We start from the raw sequence: 27,419 nt of genomic DNA on the forward strand, positions 1-27,419 counted from the left end.
AAGCCACTCAGACACTATATATATATTTTGTATAATGAAAATAACTTCATTATAATTTCCTTTGGAGCTTATTTCACTAATGTACAAAAGATGAGAAATTCACTTTCAATGAGTTCTTACTGTGTGTGGCCCTACACAGGCACTGTATTTCCTTCATCCCAGCCACTTCTCACCAGGATGTGGGACAACCTTCAGCACCTGCTTTTACAGAGGAAGAGACTAAATACTTGGGAGGAAAAGTGAAACCACTTGCCCAATTGTGTAACTGATGAGACTAATACTAAAACAAAGCCACATAATTTCAAGAGAAATAAGGAGGAAATGCATTCATATATATGTGTATATTTATTTATTTGTATTTGGAACACATCTTCTTGCTTCCTTGTTTGAGTATCTGATCTTATCTAGTACATTATAAAAGCTCCTGGAGACGAAAGCCTTTGTTTTTAAAAACTTTGTACACCACATTACTTTTGGTATAATAACGTGCAAGTAGTAAAAGCCCCAGAAACGTGTCAAATAATGGATGAATATTTATTTCTGGCCCAGAGGTAAATAAAACTCACCCAACTAATGTACGAGTGTGTGTATGCTAATTAAATCAATTAAGTACAAAGTACAAAACTCTAACATCTGTGGAAATCTCTAGCTTCCACTGATTTACCTCAGAAGGTAAAGTATCCCTTTTGAAAAACAGGAAGGTTTTCCAGCTCATAGCAGATTGGTACACTGAAACTCCAAGTTGAGAAAAAATTCACCTAAGAATTCCATAAAAAGATTCCATTTGAATACTTTAAAATTAAATGTTGGATGAGTCCAGTTTATAAAAGATATTCTTTTTTTTTTTTTTTTTTTTTTTTTTTTTTTTTTTTTTTTTTGAGACAAACAGAGTTTCGCTCTTGTTACCAAGGCTGGAGTGCAACGGCGTGATCTCGGCTCACCACAACCTCCACCTCCCGGGTCCAAGCAATTCTCCTGCCTCAGCCTCCTGAGTAGCTGGGATTACAGGCATGTGCCACCATGCCCAGCTAATTTTTTTGTATTTTTATTAAAGACAGGGCTTCTTTATGTTGGTCAGGCTGGTCTCGAACTCCCGACCTAAGTTGAGCCGCCCTCCTCGGTCTCCCAAAGTGCTGGGATTACAGGCGTGAGCCACCGTGCCCAGCCAAAAGATATTCTTAAATTATCACCTTCATATTCAAAATAAGATTTCTATCATAATGCTATATTAGATCCAGCCAATTTTTATTTGATATTATTATAAAAAACAAATGTTTTATTCAAATGACTACATTTTGGGAAAAATAATTTTCTAAGACCAATGAATTATGTAATATGTAAAAACTCCAAGACTAAATTAAATACACATCTTGTAGGTATGTCTGCATTTCTGTGAGTATAATTTTACAAGTAATGAAGCATATGAAAGAATTTTTAAAGGGTCTATTTCTCACGTTACATATGTCTAATTAATAACTATAACTTATTCTTATCTGAGTACTTAAGAATATGAGAACAATAACCTTCACTGGCCCATTTAAGAAGAAAAAAAAACATTTTCCAAGGAATTCAACATGGGTTTGAATTCTGAATTTGGCCACTTAGTAGCCAAGGAGACCTATGCAATTTATATTCGTGGCCTTTGTTTTTTCTCAATAAAAGAGGTGATTCTGATATTGAAAAAGCACCTTCCTAAAAGTTGTTCAACATGGTTTTGTTGTAAAATACTACTGAACCTTTCTATCTAGTGGAATTCCTCATCAGAACAAGTCTCTGACACCAAGATCCTGTTAATAATTGGGTCTCTGGTCAGTTTACCTGAGTAGCTTACTAATTCACCTGGCAGGTGGAGCTGCAAGGTACAAATTTTCCTTTCGAATAAAACTGAAGGCAAATGTATGTCTGGGTTTCCTTTCTGGAAATGTACTACTCACTTCCTCCAATCTCAGAGAGCACCTCATCAAAAGGGCCGTAACTCACCTTTCTAACCCAGGCTTCCAACACTGGCTCCTCCATTGCACTTGATCTTTCCCCATCACACTCATCGCTTCTTGGTGTGCTACATATTCCTTTATTGTCTGTGTCCCTTCACCAGCATGTACGTCCATGAAAGCAGACATTTTGCTGTTGTCCAGCAACATATAAAGGCAGATGGTTTGGAATTCTAAATTTGGCCACTTAGAAGCCAAGGAGATCTATTTTACTTGAGGTTTTTCTCATCTCTAAATGAGCATAATAATAATAATGATAATAAAAATGATTTCACACAGGATTGTTACAGAATTAAAAGATACAATAATACCATGTGAAGTGTGACACACAGTACATGACACATCATAAATATTCAAAAAAGAATAATGCTCTTTTACTACTTTTCAAAAAAATGCTAACAGATAAAATCAGAAAAGTCATATGATTGCTTTTCAAACTTTGCTCTTTAAGAGCAATAAAACTTTAAATGATATTATTCCTCTTTGCTGTCACAAATGTCACGTGCACAGTTATGCAGCTACAGCCATGATTCCATAGAATAATAAAGAACTTATAATTTGAAAACATACTAACCCCCCCAAAAAAAACCACAACTCTTGAAATTTGAATATCCAGAGGACCATTATTAAGCATAAGATAGAAAAATCTACAAAATTATTACATAAATGATGCCAACTGTGTTTCAGTAATTCTTGTGAAATGAACAGAAACCCTGATAAGCTGTTTCAGAAAGTAAAATTAAAACAGTTTTCGTAGAACATTTTTGAGAACTATGAGTTTCCAATTACTTCTCAAAGTGAGTGTATATAAACTAGCTAATGAGAGTAGCAGAAACAAAAAAAACACCAAATTTCACACCTAAGATTCTGACTACAATTCTATGGTCAAGACAATTGTTGTCTTAAAAGTGCTGAAGCCACTGTAGTAACAGCTAGTGAAAATATATTTGAATTTCATAGGCTCATCTTTCACAGTACAGAGAAATTCCATCACATCTTGAAGTGTACATACCTATAATAAGGGCCTAGTCTGAATTATAATCTATTCTCTAGAGTTATAAATAAAATCTAGCTCATTAATTAGTAAGGGGTATTTCCTAAATTCAGACAGTAACAAGGGTCTGCTTCAAATCACACGAGATTTTATAACTTTCATATTTGAAATTTCATTGTACTTATAAATACTTGATATCAAAAAATAAGTTTTTTCAATGGGACCAACATGTCAGCAACTAGAAGAAAATACTAATAACTTCTGATACACACATAAATTCCAAACAGTTTTGCTAAAAGTCTACAAGGAGTTTCTAAACATATACATCTGCCTTTGTAAATAGGGACATTCAACAAATAGTCATTTTGCACTGACTTATGTCTCCTCCTCACCAACCACACTTCCCCAGGGGGTCAGGATGACTAAGCAGCACAGAGGGAAGGAGTCTACACACTGTAAGAACTCCATTTCTTCCTCCAAATCTCAGGAATCAAAGAACAGACATCACCATCCACTCCTCTCACATAAACGGAAAGTCAGAGAAACATTTATGAAGTGCCTTGCTAACATCAGGCAATGACTGTATCTGGCAGTGAGGATACAAAGATAAGTAAGGCTAAGTTGCTAGTGGAGACAAATGTAATGCTGACCGCTTCAGAGACGTATCACAAAGGTTCCCAGGCAGTCGAGAGAAGGAAGGCACTCTGCCCTCTCACATTCCAACATAAGATTACTTCCAACCTTCCTTCTGACTCCCCTGTTTACCTGCTCTATAAAATCCCAGAATTTCTCCCTCTTCTTTAAGGATTTCCTCATTAATGAACCTTCTCTCTATTGCAAGAGCCTGAATAAAACCATCTCCTTCATTGTTTGGTGCATTTTAACGTTCACAAAAGGTACCATCTTACTTTGACTGCAATTCAAGGCAAGGGAGCTAAGATTTCTGTTGCTGCGTCAAGCCATTTTGACAGTGCAGCTGGCTCCAGTCTCAAATGATAAGAGACTCAACTCTCACCACAGAAACTTGGCCTCTTTTGGTGCCCCATTAGATCAAATGTGACATCATGTGCTGAGATGGACCTGTGGGGCTGTGACATATGAAGAAGTGACTGTGGTTGGGCCTTGAGGAAGCAATGTGCTTTGAGCAGTGGTCTCGTAAAAATATGTTGCTGCCATTATAGAGGCTTCCCTGCAATACTTCTTTAGAGGTTCCTCTGTTACTACACACCCTGTGCACATTTACACATGGACACAAACATTGACAACTTTACCTTCTGCACAGAAGCCAAACCCACTAGGAAATACCACACTGAGGCTTCAATGCACATATTTTAACAAAAGAAAAAAGAAAAGAAAGAATGTGAATAGCATCCTCAAATTAGTCCAAAGAATACAAACTGAGGAAACTGATAAAAACAGACATACTCAATGGTTAAAGAAGGAACTGGCAAACTATAGCTCATGGGTCAAATCTGGTCAGCTGCTTTTATAAATAACAAAACATAACATAACAAGCACAAAATAATAAGCTTCACACTTTACTGGAACAAATCCACACTCATTTTTTAAATATATTTTCTATGGTCGTGTGCTTTAACAGCAGAGACAAGTAGTTACAACGAAGACCACTGGCCAAAAAGCCAAGTATTGCTATCTGGCCCTTTACAGAAAAAGTTTGACAACTCCTAGGATAATGCATCAAAATTAATGCCTAACCCTCAACACAGAGAACAGCCTCCAAACTCGAAATTATATTCAAGTATAGTTAAAAGATCACCATTCTACTTTCTCAATAGTTCTTTCTTTTGGGTGAAATATGATTTTTCCTAATTTGTAGACTTTCTATTCTTGTGTAACACAATTAAAATAATACCAGCATCTATTGGACTAAGCAGGAAGAAATGCTTAAGCACTTCTAGTTCAGCCTTTTTGTCAACTGAACAATAAACTGTGTTAAATTTTGCTAATGGAGACTAATATGAAAAAGCCTCCTTAGCACAGAGAAGACTCCTAATATGTTACTGCTTTTCAAATTAAATATAATTCTTTTTGTGAGGCAATAATTGCATCTTTTTTGCAGGGTTCACTGATTGGAGTAAACAGTGAAGGTCAGGGGATGTGAACGATCTCAGGGTGTCTCCCAACTCCACCTCACCTCCTCAGATCCCACCCACACCATTTCCTCCTCACCCTGAGAGTCAGGAGGCACTTGGTAATGTTGAGTGCTTCTTGCTTGCTCACTTGGTCTGACGATGGAGTCTGGGCACTACTGAAATAAACCTGGAAAGATACATTCAAACGAGATTGTAAAGGAAGTTTAATAATAAGTTAAGGAACATGGTTCTGAAGAGGAGAGGGACATGATCTTGTCTGTGTGTTGCAATGATAATTTTGGAGGGCATGGGGAAAGGATGGAGCGGGAAGTTACTAGAAACAAGAATGGCTGACGCTGTTACTCAGGCAGAGAGAATAAGCACCAGAGACCTTGCCCAGGCAATGGCAGCAAGAACCGAGAACAGAAAAGAGATGGGAAATACAGGCTCAAGGTGGAAGCAACTGAACTATTTTGCCAACTGATTTTGAAGTTCATTGTCTTTTTCCCATTTTTTATAGCTGTTTGAATGCTTTCCTTTTAGAAAAGGACATTCTTAAGGACATTTGATTGTTAGGTTCTAAGCTCTTTAAGAGCAAGGACAATGCCTAATTTCTTTTTTTTTTTTTTCCCCTAATATTTACATCCAAACTGCATGGCATAGATGTTGTGGCATGAGATGCAGTCTGCAGAGCAGAACAGGGAGAAACTGGAGTGGTAGCAGCTGGGGCCCAGATCCCGCCTCCTTCACTTCCTAGCTGTTTGCCCTTGCCAGTACTCCATTTTCTCAGTACAACGTGGATTATAATGTCTGTTTTAGGATTGTTTTAAGAATGAGAGAAAAGAGAAAGGGAGAATGTGTTTCTATAGATGTGCATGTAACATTTATAGAAATGGGCATTCAGGAAAAAGAAATTGTTACTAGTATTTTCACACTAGTTGCCCCTCCCCTTTAGGAAAGAACATTTACCGGGCTTGGTTTTCTCTAAAAAATTATCTTGAAGGTTTATTTTATTCTAAGAGATGTGCAGTGGGAATCATTTTCAAGGAAGTACCTTGAAAAATCCAGGGGAAAAATTGTACTGGAAAATGTGAGACACACAGCAATTGATTATAGTTCTAGCTTAATAAACCTAATAATTTTCTCCTCACTATATCCTGCCAAGGACACACCTCCTTAGTGAAGGCTCAATGTTTCAAGAAATAATAGGTGTTAATAAGTGAGTTAATTGAAATGTGCATCTAAAGCAAGGTATTCAATAAGATACTGATTAAAAATACTGCGCAGTACCAGAGGGTTTAGAAGGCCTTACGCAGAGCAGTAACAAGAGGAGAAAATTAATGGCATCTGACCACTCTAGCTCCCCAATAAAAATCCAACTTAAGATATGAGGGAAAAAATAAGGTTTCTTTGATTTTTGAGAAACTCTGAGAAGATCCCTGCTGACATTTGAGAATAGGCAAGTTTCTTCAGAGAGTGCATGACATGGTAATGTGGTTGGCTCTGTGTCTCCACCCAAATTTCATGTCGAGTTGTAATCCCCAGGTGTCAAGGGAGGGACCTGGTGAGAAGTGATCAGATCACAGAGGCGGGTTCCCTCATGGGGTTCTCATGATAGCGAGTGAGTTCTCACAAGCTCTGACGGTTTAAAACTGTGTGGCTTTCTTTACTGTCTTTCTCCTGCCGCCATGTGAGACATGCCCTTCTTCCCCTTCACCTTCCACTACGATTCTAAATTTCCTAAGACCTTCCCAGCCATGCAGAATTGTGAGTCAATTAAACCTCTTATCTTTATAAATTACCCAGTCTTGAGTAGTTATCGCAGTGTGAAAATAGACTAATACACAGGGCCACTGATATTCTGATTCTAGAGACTATCCATGGAATTGTCTTCTTATCCCAACACTAAAGAATGGCTCCTGTGCCTTCCCCTCTGAGGTAGAAAAAAAAATCAGTTTTCTTCACGACCTTCTTGTAACCTCCTACAAAGATCAGGAAACCTTTAAAGGGCATAGCAATTTGTTCCATCTTGAAGAAAAAAATGTCTCCAGATCATGGTTTTATTGACAAAGCAGACTGTCACCTATACTGAATGATGGATTTCAAGTTAAGTTGGAAGTGAGCTACCCTGAGCAGCAACTCGTGAATTACATTGATTTTCAAATGTCTACCTTGTGGGTTTTTTTTTTTTTTTCATTCCATTTAATTGTATTAAATACAGAGCAGTAAAATATAGTGTGAACCTCACAGTGAGTGGGGAAAAAAGAGATATTTGACAAAGTCACAGTTCTTTCTGCATGAATCTTTTTTATGAGACATGGATTTAAGTATATCTTAGCAAGAAAACAAAAATATAGCTTTGAAGTATTACTTATCTACTTACTAAGACAATCTGGATTTTCAATATAAATCAAGGAAAATGACTTAAAAGCCTACAAGTAATCTGAAAAGTGTTTTCTTCTCGAGTGAATACGCTGAGTGGCAAATCTCTGTGCTATTCTTTATCCCCATGTAACAACAGAATAGTCAATGACATTTCAATGTAAAATCCAAGAATGATTCCGATTCTGCATAAGATTTTAAAAGTTCTCTGGGGTTTAGAAAACTGATGACAACCTTTATTTAAAGCCAGATTGAATGAAATCATGTTTCTTTTAAGTAAGTCAGCATGCCTAAGAAAATAAGTTTTACTAAAAACTGAACAGAGTTGCATATTGTTTTAATAGTCCTTCAGCTTACAGTTTAACCCAAGAATTGAGAATTAAAGCAGCTTTTTATCTGACCTTTTGTTTTAATCTACTGTTTACCAGCCTAATACTTTGACAATTTTTGAAATTTTACAACAATCTCTAGAATATTGGATATAGAAATGTTTTCTTTGCCAATATTCAGAAAATGGCAGGTCATCTTATCAAGAACAATTTATCAATATCTATTTAAAGTTCACCTAGTAAATGACATACATGCATTGTTTTGGGTCAGATAACACTGTACTACTACCACATGAAAAAAATAAAAGCAAACTACCAAATATATTAGGGAGAATGACTACTTTCCTCTAAGTGCAGCAGATGTCAATTGCAATGAGTATTTGACTGCAGTGTCATTATGCTGAAATTGGATTTCTAAAGAAACGCACAGAAGAATTTCTATCAAAATACAGTAAATATTTACCCCCTCTGACCTCTCTGCAGAATATGATTTGCTGAAAGGGTCACAGTCAATATCAATTCACAGAAAAAGAAAATGGCTTACGAGAAGGTAAAACTTCATGACCAAATTGCAAAATTACTAGACACAAAAAAAGAGGAAGATGCAGCTGTCCCTTCCTATACATGACAGACATGACCCCCAAAGAACTGGAGGTAAATCAAATCATGTTTTAAAATGAACTCACAGGAAGCTCTTGAATAAGTTCTCTTTCCTACAATACTCTTGCTTTCCAGGCTAGAGATCAAACTCTTTGTCAAAGGAGTTTGACAAAGCCCATGTTCACCCAGATTCCTGAGCTCATTAGTTGATAAAATTAAATAATGGAAATCTTGCTGGCTTGCATGTTTTCACATAGATTATATATCACACAGGTAACCTGAATACCCTATTACAGTGACTAGCACCTAGTGGGCCTGCATCTAATTCCAATCTGAAACATTACCTACTGCCTATGAGTTGCTACTTCTCCTATATGACTAAATGTTGAGATTTTACAGACCAAAGGTAGGGCCAATATTCCGGCTGGCATTCTTCTATTTAATAAGTCCATTTTAAAAGTACATGATCTAGATGATCTAGGTAATATTAACTGTAAAACAATTTTTAAGGCCAGGTGTGGTGGCTCATGCCTGTAATCCTAGCAGTTTGGGAGGCCAAGGCAGGCAGATCACTTGAGGTCAGGAGTTCGAGGCCAGCCTGGCCAACACGGTGAAACCCCGTCTCTACTAGACATACAAAAAATTAGCTGGGCATGGTGGTGCATGCTTGTAGTCCCAGGTACTGGGGAGGCTGAGGCAGGGGAATCACTTGAACCCGGGAGGCAGAGGTTGCAAAGAGTCAAAATTGTGCCACTGCACTCTAGCCTGGATGACAGTACAAGACTCTGTCTCAAAAAAAAAAAAAAAAAAAGTTTACATATGTAATTTTGTAACATGGAATTCGCCGCCCACGCCAAAAAAAAAAAAAAAAAAAAAAAAAAAGGCATTTTCTTTTAGGGGAAAAAAAAGCCCATGACCATTTTTAAGCTCCTTGGATTGAACCCATGCTATAAATAGATTTATAAAAGGCTGCTCTTTGCTGCCCTAAGGCATGCAGTCAGTGTCTCCCGTGCCTTCCTTCCTTTACTCAATCTGTCATTGCACTGATGCTGTCCTAATAACCTCATTCGCCCTAAACATACTGCTTTTTTTCTTTCCCTAGCTTTTTGCAGTAGTTCTAACACCACCATCTGTATGTTTCTCTAGAGAAAGCTTTTGTTGTTCCTGCTTTCGTCGTTCATGCTTTCCTTCCAATGATCTCTGGCCTTAGCACCACAATGATCCTGCCTTAAGCATCCAATGATCCTGCCTTAGCACCACCACTTCAGAGTGGAGAGGAGGACGACAGAGATGGTGCCTTATCTAAGACCTCCCAGAAGTCGTGCCTGAAGGGCTCCTGCAGCAGGGCCAGGGAGCCCCTTCTGACACGGCATGGCAGCAACAGCCTTTGCTTTCCTTTCACCTCCTCCCAGGGTACACTTGTTCGCTGGTACAGGATAAGAAACTAAAGAAGTCAAATAAGCTCTATCAAACAAGGTTATATAAAGCACATGAAAACACACTTCTCATTTCTGGATTGTTCCCTAAGACTGCCTTCAGGAGAATTGTGTCTTCTGTTGGTTCGTTTTACTTCCTTTGTCGTGGGAGACAATTTTTAACTTTCAGGAGCTAAAGCTCCTAACAAAGACTCTTTGCCTTCTATATGCCCAGCAATTTAAGAGACGACCTCTCATCTCTAGTGACATGGACAGACCCTACTTTTAATACCATCTCTAATGAATTTGCCCAAGAGAGAAACTCCAAACTCTTTCAGTACATGTCTGTCAAACTGAGGGATACATATCCCAGGGATATAAATGACAGAGTGATGGGTTCCATGAAGCCAATGAACAAACACTGGAACTATTTAGAAAAAGCATGTTTAGAGTCAAGTAAAACAGTTACATTATAGAACAGAATGCAAACTTTGGTTAATGTCTAGGATAAAGCGGAAAAATTCAAATATATTTGAGCTTACCACAGCTGCCTCCTGTTATAAGTAGGCCCCAAAGGGCCTGCCTCTCTTCACTCAACTTTGAAGCTGAGCAGAAAAGTTTGTCAATCAGGCCGGGCACGGTGGCTCAAGCCTGTAATCCCAGCACTTTGGGAGGCCGAGACGGGCGGATCACGAGGTCAGGAGGTCGAGACCATCCTGGCTAACACGGTGAAACCCCGTCTCTACTAAAAAATACAAATAACTAGCCGGGCGATTGGCGGGCGCCTGTAGTCCCAGCTACTCGGGAGCCTGAGGCAGGAGAATGGCATAAACCCAGGAGGCGGAGCTTGCAGTGAGCTGAGATCCGGCCACTGCACTCCAGCCTGGGCGCGAGACTCCCTCTCAAAAAAAAAAAAAAAAAAAGTTTGTCAATCATTGCTTAAGTAATTACCTACATCTCTATCAGGATTCTGTATCTGTTGATAATACAGGCCATGACTCTATTACACATCTATGCAATATGATATAAACTAGGAAAACAAACCAGACATACCACAAAATGATGGAAATCATATTAATGTTATTTTGTATTTAAATTTGCTTTCAATTCTGAAAACAGTCATTGTGTCCCTACTAATTTAACACTTAGGCTTGGGAACCTGAGATAAAAGATGTATAGTTAGTTCTTACTGCAATATCTTAGAAATCTGGTACATGTACACTTTATAGCCATGATCGAAACTTGCAAAAATCAATCTGGCCCACTTAATAAAACAGAATTTTGCATCTGCTGTTTCCTCTCTCTGGTACAGTCTTCCCTCCAGTTCTCTATTGCTGATTCCTTTTCACCCTTCAAGTCAATCTCTTCAGAGAGGCTTCCCTAACCATCAAATGTAAAGTACCCCTTTTCATTCCCTCTATAAGCATTTTATTATTCTGTTCATTTTTTTCAAAGCAATTACCATAATTTGTACTTATCTGGTAGTTAATTGCTCTTTCATTTATTATTTGTGTGCCTCATCCAATGAGAATGGACCAGAATCTTGTCAGTCTTACTTACTGACACATCCCCGCCTCTGATGCATGTCACTCAATAAACACTTTTGAAAGAAATACTGCCGCATAGCATTTAGAAATAAAGAGGGGGCACTTCTCACAGACTTTCCAAACCCTAAAAAATACAGACCTTGGAGCTATTATAATCTGGCTTTCTTTTCTTACAAACCTAAGAAGAAACCGAGCTGCGGCAACTCTCCCGAGATTCATTTAAGATGGCAAGTTTGAGACACAGCCAGCAAGTGATATTCTTCCATCTCCCTGTCTCCCACTCCAGTGAGCTCTCCAAACCAAGCTGTTGTTTCTGCTAGTCTTACTTTATTATTCCTACAGGATGTATAAACAATGCTGAGCACACGTGAAAACCAAATGTTTGCTTCTTTTCCCATACTGCCTTTTTGTTGTTGTTTTGCCAACTACAGTGGAAAAAAACACACAAAACATTGTATGTCATGCAAAAGAGTCTGACCTCGATGCCATGAGCACAAGAGATGAGATTCCACTACACTCCAACCTTATTCCACGGTACGGCCTGGAAGCCTCAACTTTGCTGTTGACATGGCCAGAGCAACTGCCATATCTACTATATAAAGTGTGGTTTTAAACCAAGAGAAATGCTCTATACACTGACAATCTCAAACATCCAAAAAATAAATTAATGTAGCCAATATACACTTCAATGAGTATTTGATTGCAGTGTCATTATGCTGAAATTCAGTATGTAGGCCTAGTTTCCTCAAAGAGGTCAAGTTTAAATTCAAGTGAACAAGAAAAGAAAAATTTCTATGAAAAGAGAAGGATCACATATGCAAATGTCATAACAGTCACAAGTCATAAATCCACTGGGAAACTGCTAGACAAGACATGGTTTACTGATCTGGAATCAGATCTACTTATTAGTAAGCTCAATGAGAACAGGTATCTAAGCTACCATATTCGATAAAACATTCCTCCTTACAAGAAACAGGGTGTCTCAATACAACGTCTTTCTAAATTCCTGGAATATCGGGATAATTTGTGGTGCCTACATCAAGGTTCCCTTCAGGCAGCTGCACTCTACTGCCCACAGTTCCCAGGCTTGATGACGTGGATCAAAATTCTCAGGATCCATGGACAGATTAACAGGCCATTCTCTAACCCTCCAACACAATGGCTTTTCTGCACCACATCTTTTCTGCACCAGTGCATTTTTATTACTTTGAGGTTAGCCATTTCTTTACGTCCATTTGTCCAGCTAGCCTACCGTTCTTGAATGAAGCATGATGGAGGGATAAGACCATATCAGTTTGTTAACATTAAGTCCTTGCACTGGTCTCTATTTTCTAATTAAACTGACCCAGAGTCTTGCTCCTGAACATCACAATACCGATATACAAGTCACAGTTCTGCAGACCACATTTTACTGTGGTCAAGTTTCTTAATCATAAAAAATCAGGTCCCCAATCACTAGTGCCATGTAATCTGGCAAATCTGTCTGAATGCATTCATGCCATAGTGCTCTTAACTGTGTACTTTTTAAAAAGAACATAAGATTAGCTTTAAATTAAGCAAGATGATACTACTTCAAATAATAAAAATCTAGAAACGGATAAGTTAATAATTCTATTAGTTCCAAAGTTTAGAATATTTACTCAAGCATGAGCAAATGTTATTAGGATCCAATGAATAACATTAGAGTATTTTTAAAAACCTGTGCCAAATGTGAATGTAAAACAAAACTGAGGAATAGGGAATTATTTTATCTATATCCAAGAAAAGGGGCCCTATTTAGCTCCCAAAGACTTCTGATAAAACCTAAAGCAGATGTTGATAATTGCAACCCTATGTACCCCAGATTTCTTTAAACATTCATTTGGCTATATATTCTGAATAATGTATAAAACTCAAATAGGATACACTGTCAACACATGATGCATGGCTAGAGTAGTCAGACATATTTTGTAGCAGTCAAAATGAAGCTATATCCTTAATGCTTTGTAATAAAATCAATGATATCCATATCCCTAAACAAGAAGGCTTTTAAAATTAAATTCTTATCCTTTATATAAATTAATAAAAATATAGGGTATAAATAGTATTTAACAATTGTTCTCTCACCCTGAAAAGTTTTTCCACTCACACATTATTTGTACATGAGTTTCAAATGTAGGAATTACTACAATTAAAACAAATTCATGGCTAGGTGCAGTGGCTCACGCCTGTAATCCCAGTACTTTGGGAAGCCAAGGTGGGCAGATCACCTGAGGTAAGGAGTTCAAGACCAGCCTGACCAACATGGTGAAACCTCATCTCTACAAAAAATACTGAACTTAGCTGGGTGTGATGGCCCATGCCTGTAATCCCAACTACTCGGGAGGTTGAGGAAGGAGAATCACTTGAACTCGAGAGGCAGAGGTTGCAGTGAGACAAGATCGTGCCATTGCACTCCAGTCTGGGCTATAGAGTGAGACTTCATCTCAAAAAAAAAAAAAAAAAAAAAAATCATATTTCATTTGAGTTACTGAGAAGAGGAATTCAGACAGCAGCATAAAATAAGTTGTCATTTAAATAGACATTTTAAGACAATTTTTTAAATGAACACAATGTCAAACTCAGTAAAACATTTTGTTAAAGGAAAATTCTCCTTAATCTTTGCACTAATATGTTATTCTAGAAATGCTGACATTGCTGGACACCTGGCAAATGCTCAAAAAGTGTTAAAAAAAATGAACTTCACTTAGAATTGGCTCACTGTTAGTTTGTTAAGGCTTTGATCTGAGTAACAAAGTGACAGCATCATGCTATCATGGTACAGGTACGTAAAGTTAAATCAAGCCATGTGTGGCTAACACAGAGACCAGCTTCTTCAGAGTGCTTATTCTGTTGTTTCAGAAAGGCAACAATGGTCAGATCCACAAAAAATCATACGAGAAAGTAGACTGGACAGACCTTCTAACACCTGTATATGACATGTATCAACAAAGGAGTGGGTGTGCTTGGCATTTTCTCAGGTATGAAAAATAATTTGACTAATATTAATCTGCCTCTCCCCTTGAGCTAACAACTAATATAGAGGCAAAAGGAAGCACAAGAAAAAATAAGACCATTTTGGGAAATGTAAAGTGAGCAGGCTAACTGTTATTGTCGAAAAACTGCATTGTGAAATGTCTACCTTTTCCCATCGCTTACATGCTACACATCACTTACCCAAATCAGGCTGCCAAGGTTATAGATCCTGCCTCAGAATTGTTTGGTAAATCTTTATGTGAAATCTTTTTCAATAATAAATTCATCAAAATAAATTAACAAGAGACTTTTCTTTTCTTGGTTTTCTGACATGGTAAATTTCAGAACTGACAATGAATTAAATATTGTAATGAAAATAGGGAAACATAAACTTATTCCTAAACTAGTACATGAGGTACTCATATGATTTATAAAAATTAGTATGAAAATTAATGCAACACATGTAGACAAAGCATTTTAATTTTTTACAATGATTATTTTGAAAACAGTTCAAATCGTTTTTAAATTAATATGGAAGGTCAATAATACATATATAATTTTATATAGGGATATTTATACATAAATAATATATGGATATACATAAATATCCATATATTAAAAATGTTTTATATATACACACACACAATAATGACAAATAAATAAGACCACTGTATAGTTTTTAAATTCATATAAGTATAAAGTCTATATACCTGAGCCGACCTCTTTTTCCTCCTCTTCAATGTTGTTTTTGATGCTATCATATTCCTCATCAATGGTCTGGTTACCACGCATCTGAGATAAAATTCTGCGGGCCTTCTGAGTCTGTCCTTTCTGAATAAGCCATCGAGGGCTCTCAGGCAAAAAGAGAAAGCCAAAAAACTGTATAACTGCCGGAATTGCTGCAAGTCCCAACATGTACCTGCAAGAAAAAAAATCCACATTTACTGTAAAATTTGCTCTTACCATCATGTGCTCACCACATACTTTTGTGTTGTGTTGACAACAATAATATTTAATGCAAAGTTAGCCAGAATTATTTGTGTGTTTGTGTATCTGTCTGTCACTAGGAAAAAAGGATATTTTTGTGCTGTACTGAAAATTTAAAAATGAGAAAAATCTAATTATTTCTCTATCTTTCCCACAAATTACATTGAAAAAGAATGAGCAACAGTTACAATAATTATGTATACACATTCTAAACCAAACATATTAAGCAAAACATCATAATCACCATTCCTATGTAAGGTTAACATATGTAATTTTGTACTTTACAATATAAAATGGGGCTATGATAAAACTTTCTGATATCTGCTTAAAAGGCACACTTTTCATTAAAATAAGTGCCCAAATGTGTTTCTTTATAGTTATTTCTGACTTGTGAATCATTAGTTACAATTTTGTTTTTACAATTTTCCTATTTCATTTTGCCATCAAGCATCATGTTCATGATCATCACCTGAGGAATGGGCGCCCACAGGAAAAAAAAAAGATGGACTCAGAAACCAATAATCCTAATAAAAATGATGACAAATATAAAAATCTGCTCATATTGTTGTAAGTTATCTGTTATCTCTTTAAATATCTATTCTTAATGGTTGGCAAAATTCTAAATAGCAAATAACAATATCATTTTAACTCCATCCAAGAAATAACAAAAATAGTAATGAGTGTATCAACATCAAAGATCTCTCCAAATTATAATCACCAGACTGATTTCCTAACATCTCTAAAGCCTCCATCTTTTTGAACCAAAGGGGTTGAATTAGATAAACTTTAAGCTGTCTTTCAAGTGGAAACTCCATGCATCTAGGATACCGGGATGTTTTCTGTTAATCCAACTTCTCTAGGTATGTTCCAGGGTAGATTCCTAACAATAGAGCTCTGCAGGCCAATTCTATTTCTATAACAAACCACACTGATATGCATAAGTCATGGAAGTCACCTGGCTCAATATATTTTTCAAAGCTATTCTACCTTTTAAGCTGTGCTAAACTAAAAGTATAGTAGTCTTACAGGTTCCAGAGATAAATCTCACAAAATAAGTCTGCTATTTTCCATGCAATTTCATTTTAATTAAAAAATCAGTAGAAGAAAAAATACGATCATTACATGGGTAGTAAGAATACCTTCTACTACAAACTACAAACTAAAACTACACATGGAAACAGAAAAATTAACCAGGATTTGGAAAGTAAATAAACTATTTATGAATGAATGACTAAATGAATCAGTTGGCCTGCAGTGTTAAATCTTATTAGAGGTGTCTTATGCTTTAGGCCATGGATTGTGATAATTACACCAATATTTAGTCACTCCTGCCGCTGCTCATCCACAGAGCACACAGTTTTTTAGCCTTAATTTATGTCTCTGTATCCTGTATTATAATACATTATTTACCTATCCCAATCAATTGCTTAATATTATTTAACTTTGTATTCAGCATAGCATCTAGTAATCTTGCACACAGTAGGCACTGAGTACATATTTTATGAAATAATACATAAGCACCTGTATATCTAAACTTTCTACATTAACTAACCAGAAAATAACTGTGCTTTGGATTTACATGACAATATCTTAGGAGACAACTCTTCTGGGTCACTTAGCTCTGCAAATTTACTTGCACAGTAATTCCCTCCAACCAAACCATTCATTATTATAGATATAACTGGACCTTCTCTTCCAGTCCTCGGATGAGAGGTACAGAGATCAGCTCACAAAAATATGTACTGCTGGCCTCTTCTCCTTAAGATGTTAACTTGTATAATTTAATCTGTTATTTAAATGTGTGTTTTATTGCTGTGAATCAATAAAACTTCCATCTGAGCTGTGTCAAAGAAATGTTTATACTACATTGATAATTATTTAAAAGTGATTTTTTAAGGTAGACCCTAAATATACTGGATTAGGAAATAAATTTTAAAAGTCCTAAGCCTTTATGTTTCATTTATCTACACCTATCTTTCTATTAAGATAGAAAAGTGGCAGAAAATGCTTAAAAAAGCACTGAAATAAATGCAGAAACTGAATCATTTTCAGGTCCAAGATGCTCACATAATATTTTGCACGCTACTACTTGCTATTAAATCCCAGGATGCAGTATTTTTACAAGTTTTTTTAAAACAGAAAAAAGAGAAAGGAAGAGAAGAGAAAAGAGAAGACAAAAAGAAAAGGAAAATACAGACATATATCAGCCTATGTTTCTTAAGTGAGTTACCAAAGACAGAATAGGCCTTCTCACCTTTTGAAATCTGTGCAAGAGTCTGGATCTGAAATGTACAATTTTGTTGCCCTATACCAACGTGGGGAAAAGGAATTTGTACCCTGCTGCCAATCATTAAGAATACTAAAGCTTCTTTCCAGAGATGAGTCAAGAAAAAAATGTTTTACACATTTGTATCCTAATACTTCTAAAAGTAAAATGGAAAGCTTATTTTGTTTTAATTAACTTTCATGATAAAAATATTTTGATATGAATAATTTTCATGGCTTTGAAGAAATGCAGTACACAAGATCAGAGCTTATATGACAGAGGACACAGGAATAGATGTAGGTGTCACTTCAGCTCTGGGCATACAAACCACGAGAACCTGGTCAAGTTACTTACCATTTTATTTATTTATGTATTGAGATGGAGTCTCACTCTGTCTCCCAGCCTGGAATATAGTGGTGCGGTCTCAACTCACTGCAACCTCTACCTCCTGGGTTCAAGCAATTCTCCTACCTCAGCCTCCTGAGTAGCTGGGACTACAGTTGCGTGCCACCACGCCTGGCTAATTTTTGTATTTTTAGTAGAAACGGGGTTTCAAAATATTGGCCAGGCTGGTCTCGAACTCCTGATCTCGTGATCCACCCGTCCAAAGTGCTGGGATTACAGGCATGCGCCATTGCATTCAGCCAAGTTACTTAACGTTTTAACACACAGGTGATAGTGTCTATTTCATAAGACTGCTGGGGGAATTAAGTGAAATCATTGTAACGTGTTTGTTCTGGCCGACTAAATTTTCAGCAGGTAAAACTAACCAATTTCTTTCTTAAGAAAAACATTCCTAGCCGGGCGCGGTGGCTCAAGCCTGTAATCCCAGCACTTTGGGAGGCTGAGACGGGCGGATCACAAGGTCAGGAGATCGAGACCATCCTGGCTAACACGGTGAAACCCCGTCTCTACTAAAAATACAAAAAACTAGCCGGGCGAGGTGGCAGGCGCCTGTAGTCCCAGTTACTCGGGAGGCTGAGGCAGGAGAATGGCGTAAACCCGGGAGGCGGAGCTTGCAGTGAGCTGAGATCCAGCCACTGCACTCCAGCCCGGGCGACAGAGCAAGACTCTGTCTCAAAAAAAAAAAAAAAAAAAAAAAAGAAAAACATTCCTCTAACGATGTGCAGACTGGATAATAGGAAAGATAAATAAGAGGCTGTGTTGCTGTGGTACTTATAAAAATTTCAACATGAGACAAAAAGAGAAGGATCTCTATAAACTAAACTAAGGCAGTAGTAGGACTACCAGTCCTCTAAATCCAAGGAAAGCAGGAATTAGATGAATTAGATATTCTGGGGCAGGCAGTCCCCCAGAAAAGCAAGTAGTTTCCTATTGATACAAGAGATCTCATTATTCTAAATTTTCTGAACGGTTTCTGAATTTATTCTAAATTTAGTCAGGTACTCTAAACCTGGTTTCACATTAGAATCACCCAGGGAGTTCTGTTTTATTAAAAGCTCTCCAGGTGGTGCTAATGTGCGGTTGTGGCTGAGAACCAAGGATCTAAATGCTTTTAAAACCCGGGGTAAACATGAACAACAAGCACCCAAGGTCCACACCTTAGGGCAAAAGCCATTTATCTTCTGCGGGCAAGTAAGCGCACCAGACAAACACCCAGTCGAACAGACATGCCAAGCTCTCATAAGTTTTAAAAATCTTTGGTATGTTCTTTACCATCATGATCACTCATCTAAGGATTTAAAATTTTCTAAACTTACAGTTATGAAATGAACTATTTTCTGGCACAGCTAGCAGTACAAGCACCTTCCTACCAAAGCAGGCCATTTAAAGGGAGAGGAACGCTTCCAAATGACAAGGTCAGGCCAGCTATCAATAAAGAACAATCCCACCAATGTCACCTCAGGTTAAGCCTTCTCAATTCCAGAGACTGAAGCTGTGTGAATCATGGATCCTGCATTCCTGGGGCCAGACCTCCTGCTATGGCTCAGCTGAGCAAGTCTGCTGTCTCTTCCATCAGATGGCTAGGGGCCTCACAACAAACCAAACAACTCCTTCTCTGAACTGCACATTCGCTCTCATTCCTGTTTTAAAGCAATCCTGCTGCTCTCACCTATGTAACGAAAGACAATAATGCTCTAACATCTGCTTCCTTAAGTCACAGACTTTTTGCACTTCGTGATCATTGACCTCCTCTCTGAACTGACAACATGAGTTAGCATGTTATCTACTCTTTAGCAGTCCAGAGGTGTGATGATTATGTTCCAAATATGTGAAAATCTAGTTGAATGCACGATCTCAGCATAGACATGTAATTGTTTAGTAACAACAATACTAATGGCAATAGTAATAGCTAATGTGTAGCACCAGTTACCATGTGCCAAGCACCGTTCAGAACAGTTAAGAAACATTAACTCCTATGATTTCACAACAACCCTATGAGGCGAGTGCCCATTATTATCCCCACTTTATAGACAAAGAAATGAGGCACAAAGAAGATACATGGTTAGTATGCAACAGAACTACAGTTAAAATCCAGGAAGTCTGGCTCCTACAATAAATGTTTACTGTAAGTCAAGCTATAATAAATGTTCAGTAATTACTTGATAATTAATTCAGTAGAACAAATAAAAAAAAGTGCATTAATTTACCTTAGCTTCATGTTTAAAGAATTCAGAGGTTCCCTTTGGAAGTATTATTCCCTCACCTCTGTTAAATGCAGTAAAACACTGCAGAAATAACAAAGCAAAAGCAAAGCTGGCTGGCTGGGAGCTGTCACTCCTAATTGTGCCCAGCACAGGTGCCCAACACAGTACCACCCACTGGGCTGGGTAACTGCAAGCTGGATTTAAATAACACAGAACTGCTAGTAGGAATGGAATATCCTGTGATTCTCTCAACACCTATCCTTACTAAATCAGAACTCCCTAAGAGCATTACTGTTAAAATAGCTGACTAGTTAAAATACCTCATGTGTAAAGGGTAAATTTGTACTGCTTATTTTGAACACTGTGCCAAACTAAGGTTTTATTTAATGTTTCTTTAACATACACTAGAAAACTTTTCATGCAGGAAAAAGTTGGATAACAAAAAGGTGGGTAATTTTTAAAAACCATTAGGAGCAAAAATATTCATTTGCAAGATTTTAAAGGATTTGATCCTTTGAAAATATTTTCTATGATGAATATGATAGATCGCAAGTTGCTTTCTCTTTATTTTTCAATCTCTGCATCCCAAAGGTTTCCCCAAGCCTCACTCCTCCTGAAGAAACTGTATAGGAGTAAACAATTGTGTCTTGCTTTTGTGCTCTGTTTCTTTCCCTTCTCCCCTATGTTCCTGTTTCTCCTTAAATTCACAAATGACATGAAAAGGTTGCCAATGCCTTACAGTGGAATATCTATATGATCTGTGGTTTTAATTTTAAGTCAAGCTGTAATGGAAAAACTATCCTACTTAAGGGAAGTTTATTACAATACATTATATTTTTTTAAAACATGCATTTGTTTTTATAGCCCTTGAGGAGCTGAATTCTACTAAGAGAAGACACTTTTCACTTTGAGAGGCACAGGAAAGGTTTTCAGACACCATAGTCATTTAGCCAGTTATCCTCGCAACAGGTCATGACAGCATTAAGGTACAGGTCAACTATCACTTCCTTACTGGTTTCCCAACTTCATATTGTCAAAACTATGGTTCCAAGCAAAATAACCACCTCATATATTTTAGTCACAGATAATCTTGATACTTTCTAAAACACTAAGATTGGCTCACTGACTATCTCTGAAATGTCATCCTGAGTACAGTGAGGCTTTTTAGCAAATTCTCTAATAACATTCAATGCTGTCTTAAACTAAAAAAAAAAAAAAAAAAAAAGGAATGAAAAAATTGTATCTGTAATTCCAATTAAGTTTTATTTCCAGTCTGTCTTCTGGCTTGCACTTTTGCTATTGATTAACAAATCGTGTCCATGTTAGCCCATTCTGAATAGCTCAGAGGAATATTATAAATATTAAGATGATTCATTCTTTAAAATTCTATAGCTTCAAGTTGGCATCCTTTCACAAATAACTATAAAAATAAACTCAAAATCTTTTTTTCCTGCAATAGTTCACCGAAAATAAAAAGGGTTAGCAATTAGGATCAGTAGATTATTTGAAAACACTACCTAGTGAAGATGTATTGTGTTTGCTTGGAAAGCTAAGCCTCGTGATTTCTCTGAGCTGCTACTCAGCTATTTGCCCAGGAAACATCTCCTGAATGTATGTTAAATGCCAAGCACTAAAGCTAATCACTGAGCACCATGAATAAACTTACCCAGGGATGGCATCCCCCCCAGCTAGAACTTCCCAATGATAAACAGGACAGTGAAACATTTTCCCCTTAAAAAAGCATAACTTAAACCCCTTCAACCTCATCCAAGAACACTGTGCCCTCAGCTCTACATCCAGAGCTATCCAACTACATTGTTCAATGTTCCAAACGAATTTTGAATCTTTCATATACTGAAGGAATAATCACATGAGTGATGTGTTTACTAAAAGATCTCTACCCATGGATTTACAAAAGAAATGGTCATCGTTATTGATCAATAACTAGATATTTACATGATAACATGGTCACCAAACATAAGTTATGATTTATGTAATATGTTTCTACTTAATGCAAAAGTTTTAGATGAAAACAGATAACACTGAATTTAGCCAGTTGCCAAAGTTATGTTACAGCAACTTACTTGGTAACACATTTTTAAATTTTAGTTCATGCTTCACAAGTCTATTTTAGCAGAAAAGAAAACATTGCCACATTGAGATCCCAGGCTGGAAAGTTACTTTTCCTCTGCCACCAAGGACAATGTAAAACATGCACCCTGATGACTGATACACTTCACAATCGGATGGCAGCTACAGAATAAACATAAGACCACAGCTGAAGGTACGTAAGAAAAATTTCAATGTGCACGGCTGGAATCTTTCACGTTAAATGCAGATAATATATGATCCGCGAATGATCAACTCCTGTGTTACCTAGAGAAAGATTCTGTGTAAACTGCAAACAAACAAACCATCATTACCGAGTAAGTAAACATAACAAAATATTAACTCTGTCTACACAGCTTAAGAGAAGACGCCACCAAGTAAATTAGTATCAGCATATAAGTGGCTTGGCCAGGGTTATTTAAAATGTCATGATTATAGTGGAAGAAGCAAAATATATTCTGACAGAATGTGATACTGCTGAAAAAATGAACGTGGCATTTTGCACTAATATTAGGTAGTTTTAAACTGTATGGCAAAATACATTAAGACCTGCACGAAATCCACAGTACTATTGCTGAAAATAATGTACACACTTCTTAAATATACACATATCCTTTTTTTTTCTCCCAAACCCTGAGAATCCATGAAAAGCTTTGAGTTACAGATTACAGAGAAACAGTAATGATCAACAGACATCCCTTGCTTCAAGTAACCTATATTCCACTAATCATCAAACAAAATAGGATTCTTTAACTGCCATGATAGGGGTTTAGGCCCAGTGTAGGAGGAGTAAGGAGAGCAGTTATTCCAACAGAAGCTATTAGAAAAACATTCCGGCAGAAACATTTATATTATTCACTGGCCAAGGCAGAACAGGAATATATCAGAGAAATCCACCTTAAGGCTGAAATTAATTTATTTTTTTAGGTAAAATTTATATACAAGAAAATGCAGAGATCCAAGGTGTAACCATTCTGAATTTTAAGAAAATATGCACACCCTTGTAAACACTATCTCAATCAAGAAAGAGAACATTTCCATAATTTGAGGAAGTTCTCTTATACCCCTGTTCCAGTCAATCCCCATTGCCATACACTACCACTGATCAAACTTCTGTCCCCATAGCACATTGATGAACTTCATATGGAATCATGGGGAATGTACTGTTTTGTGTCTAGCTTCTTTTAGTCAGCACAATATTTTAAAAATTCATTCATATGGTTGTTCCTTCTATGTCACTGATTCATTTATCTACTGTTACCAGACTGTGTTGATTACTTTAGTGTTATAATAAGTCTTGAAATTAGACACTGAATCCTCCAACTTTGTTCTTTGAGATAGTTTAGCAATTTTAGGTCCTCCGATTTTCCATAAAAATTTTAGAATCAACTTTTCTGGTTGAATGAATGTAAGTGATGATAGTGGATATCTTTGCCTAGCAAACAGTCATAAGGGAAAGCATCATTTTTTCACCATTGAGAATAAAGTTGGCTGCAATTTTTTTGTGTGGATGTCATTTTCTATTCTGGTTTGCTGAAAGGTTTTATCATAAATGAATGTTATTCTCTCAAATATTTTCTCTGCATATACTGAGATGATCATACAGGTTTGCCTCCATTGAATAATTTCAATATGGTAACTTGCATGGATTATTTTTCCATATGCTAAACCAACCAACCTTCCTGGGTCATGATTTATTCCCCTTTTACATACTGCTTGGTTCAGTTATACTAATATTTTGTTGTTAAGGATACTTTTTGGTCTGTGTTCATGAAATTGGACTCAAATTTACTTTTCTTGTAACAATTCAGGCCCTAGTATTAGAATTATGCTGGCTTCAAAAACCTTAATGGGAAGTGTTTATTCTACCTTAATTTTCTTAAAGTTTTTGTTTAAAATTGAAGCTATTTCTTCCTTAAATATTTTATAGCATTCACCAGGGGCTGGGTGCAGTGGCCCACACCTATAATCTCAGCAATCTGGGAAGCTGCGGTGGGTAGATTGCTTAAGCTCAGGATTTCAAAACCAGCCCAGGCAACAAGGTGAAACCTCAACTCTACAAAAAATACAAAGATTTGCTGGGTGTGGTTGCATGTGTCTGTGGTCCCAGCTACTCAGGAGGTTGAGGTGGGAGGATCCCTTGAGCCTAGGAGGTCGATGCTGTAGTGAGCTGTGATCGTGCCACTGCACTGCAGCCACCTGAGTGCCAGAGTGAGTGAGACTGGGTCTCAAAAAAAGAAAAAAAAAATTCTATATGGGCCTGGAACTTGCTTTGCAAGTAACTTATTAATCAGGATTTAGCTTCTTTAATAAATACAGGGATACTCGAATTTTCCATTTTATGTCCATTTTTGGTAAGTTGTGATTGTCAAGCAAATGACCATCCCATCTAAGTTGGTAAATTTATTGGCACAAAGTTGTTCACAGTATTCCTTCATTATCCTCATAATGTCCATAAAATGACATGCCCTCTTTTATTCCTAATATTGATAATTTGTACTTAATCTTTTTCTTCTTAATCAGTTTAATCAATCATAGCCAGTTTATCAATTTTATTAATCTTTTCAAAGAACCAACTGTTACATTGACTTCTGCTGTTTATTGTTTCATTCTTTGTTTTGTTTGGTTTTAATTAGCTCTTATTTTTCTAGCTTCTTAACATGAAACTTAGATCACTGACTTTAAACCTTTCCTCTTCTCTACTGTAATCGCTTTTAAGCTATATATTTTCATTTAAGCACTGCTGTAGCTGCATTTCACAAATTTTAATATATTGTATTTTCTTTCCATTCAAAGCTATTTTCCAATTTTCCTTCTGATTTCCCCTTAGACCCATGAATTATTTAGAACATGCTACTTTAATTTACAAATATTTGCAGCTTTTTTCTGGCTATCTTATTGTTATTGTTTCTAATTTAATTCTGCTATGGTCAGGGGACATATACTTCATTTATTTATTTAATAAATTATTAATATTTATTTTATACCCCAGGATATGATGAATTCTGGAGACTGTCTAATGTAAACTTGAAAAATAATACGTAAGGCCAGGTGTGGTAGCTCACACCTGTAATCCCAGGCCAAGGTGAGTGGATCACTTGAGCCCAGGAGTTTAAAGACATGGCAAAACCCTGTCTCTACAAAAAAAAAATACAAAAATTAATGGGCATGGTGGCATTTGCTTCTAGTCCCAACTACTCAGGAGGCTGAGGTGGAAGGGTTGCTTGAGCCCAGGAGGTCGAGGCTGCAGTGAGCCATGTTCATGCCACTGCACTCCAGTCTGGGTAACAGAGCAAGACCCTGTCTCCAAAAAAAAAAAAAAAAAAAAAAGAACAGAAAAAAAGGTAAAGAAAGAAAAGAAAGGAAAAGGAAAGGAAAGGAAAATAATATGTATAGTGCAATTGTTGGATGCAGCAGTCTACAAATGTCAATTTTGACAAGGTATTTAATAGTACTGGACTGCTTTTTTATAACCTATCTTATATCTAGATGTTCTATCATTGTTTAAAAAAAAAAAGAGTTAAAAATTTTGCAAATATAAGCCTGATTTGCCTATTTTTTATTGTGGTAAAATATAAATAAAATTACCATTTTATCCATTTTTAAGTATACAGCTCTACAGAATTAAGTGCATACACCAGCCTTCCTATACTTACTTTTGTGTACTATATCTTTTCCCAACCTTTCACTTTGAATCTAATAGCATTAAAGTGTGTCTCTTTAGACAATGTATACCTGTGTCACATTTTTAGTACACAATAATTTTTACATTTAATGTAATTATTACCATAAATGTGTTTTAGGTATACCATTTTGCTATTTGCTATTTGTGCCATCTCTTATTCATTCCTGTGTTCTTAATTTATTGCATTTATTCAGCTTATCCAAATATTTTAAGTATTCCATTTTCATGCTCATATGGCTTCTTATGTGTTTCTTTTTGTAATATATTCTAGTCATTGTTCTACAGATAAAAACATGTATCTTTCACTTATCAGTCTACCTGGAGATACTGCTGCACTATTTCACAAATATATAATTCCATTTACTGCCTCCAACTTTTTTGCTATTATCATAAAATTGAGAGGAAGGTACAGAGATATCCCATACACTTCCTGCCCAAGTATGCATAGCCTCCCTGATTATCAACATCTTCCACCAAAGTGGGACATTTGTTGCAAGAGCTGAGCCCACATTAGCACATCATTATCACCTATAGTCCAAAGTTTAGATTAGGTTTCAGTCTTGGTGCTGTATAGTTCATGAGTTTGGACAAATGTATAATGGCATGTATCTACCATTAAAGTATAATAAAGAGTATTTTCAGTATCCTAAATATCATCCATTGCTCTATACATACATACATTCTGCCCATGTTTATAATGGTCATCTTCAGGGGAATTAGACTTACACAAACTGCTCTGTCATTACCAAACCATGTTTACATTTTCCTGGAAAAAAATCAGGTAACTGAAGGTGAGAGCAATTTTTATTGCCAACTTAAATGCCGAATATAGAGACTTAACCTAAAACATTCTGAAGATAACAGCAAACAATACCTAATAGCAGTGAGGAGTTTGTAAGTATGTTCACCACTACTAACTCATTTGATCCTGTAAACAACATTGTATAACTGCTGGAACACAAGCTAGGTGAGAATATTAGAGCTTAGATAAATTAATTCATATGCTGTGAAAGCAAATCTTAAACATATTTTTCGTATCACACTGTAATATCTTCATGATAAACAGTCGTATTTCTATCTTCAGCACTAAGGTATTTACTTCTGGGAGTTGTTTTGACAAAGGGTCTCACACTGTCACCCAGGTTGGAGTGCAGTGGCACAATCTTGGCTCACTGCAACCTCTGCCTCTGGGGTTCAAGATTCTCCCACCTCAGCCTCCTGAGTAGCTGACATTACAGGCACGTGCCACTACACCCAGCTAATTTTTGTATTTTTTTGGTAGACATGGGGTTTCACCATGTTAGCCAGGGCCGTCCCAAACTCCTGACCTCAGGTGATCCACCCGCCTTAGCCTCCCAAAGTGCCGAGATTACAGGCGTTGAGTCATGGCACCCAGCAGATATTTACTTGTAATCAGA

The 27,419-nt window shown here is 36.8% G+C and overlaps 1 protein-coding gene across 1 annotated transcript in view; it reads right to left on the reverse strand.

Annotated features, from left to right (window-relative positions):
- Window positions 1-27,419, reverse strand: part of SLC2A13 (solute carrier family 2 member 13) — a 379,496-nt gene that overhangs the window by 282,779 nt on the left and 69,298 nt on the right. Inside the window, exon 3 of the mRNA XM_023182832.1 lies at window positions 15,056-15,264. Coding sequence (XP_023038600.1) covers window positions 15,056-15,264 — 209 coding nt within the window. The remainder of the gene's footprint in view (window positions 1-15,055; window positions 15,265-27,419) is intronic.

Source organism: Piliocolobus tephrosceles, chromosome 10, assembly GCF_002776525.5.
Source record: "Piliocolobus tephrosceles isolate RC106 chromosome 10, ASM277652v3, whole genome shotgun sequence".
Classification (NCBI taxonomy): Eukaryota; Metazoa; Chordata; class Mammalia; order Primates; family Cercopithecidae; genus Piliocolobus; species Piliocolobus tephrosceles.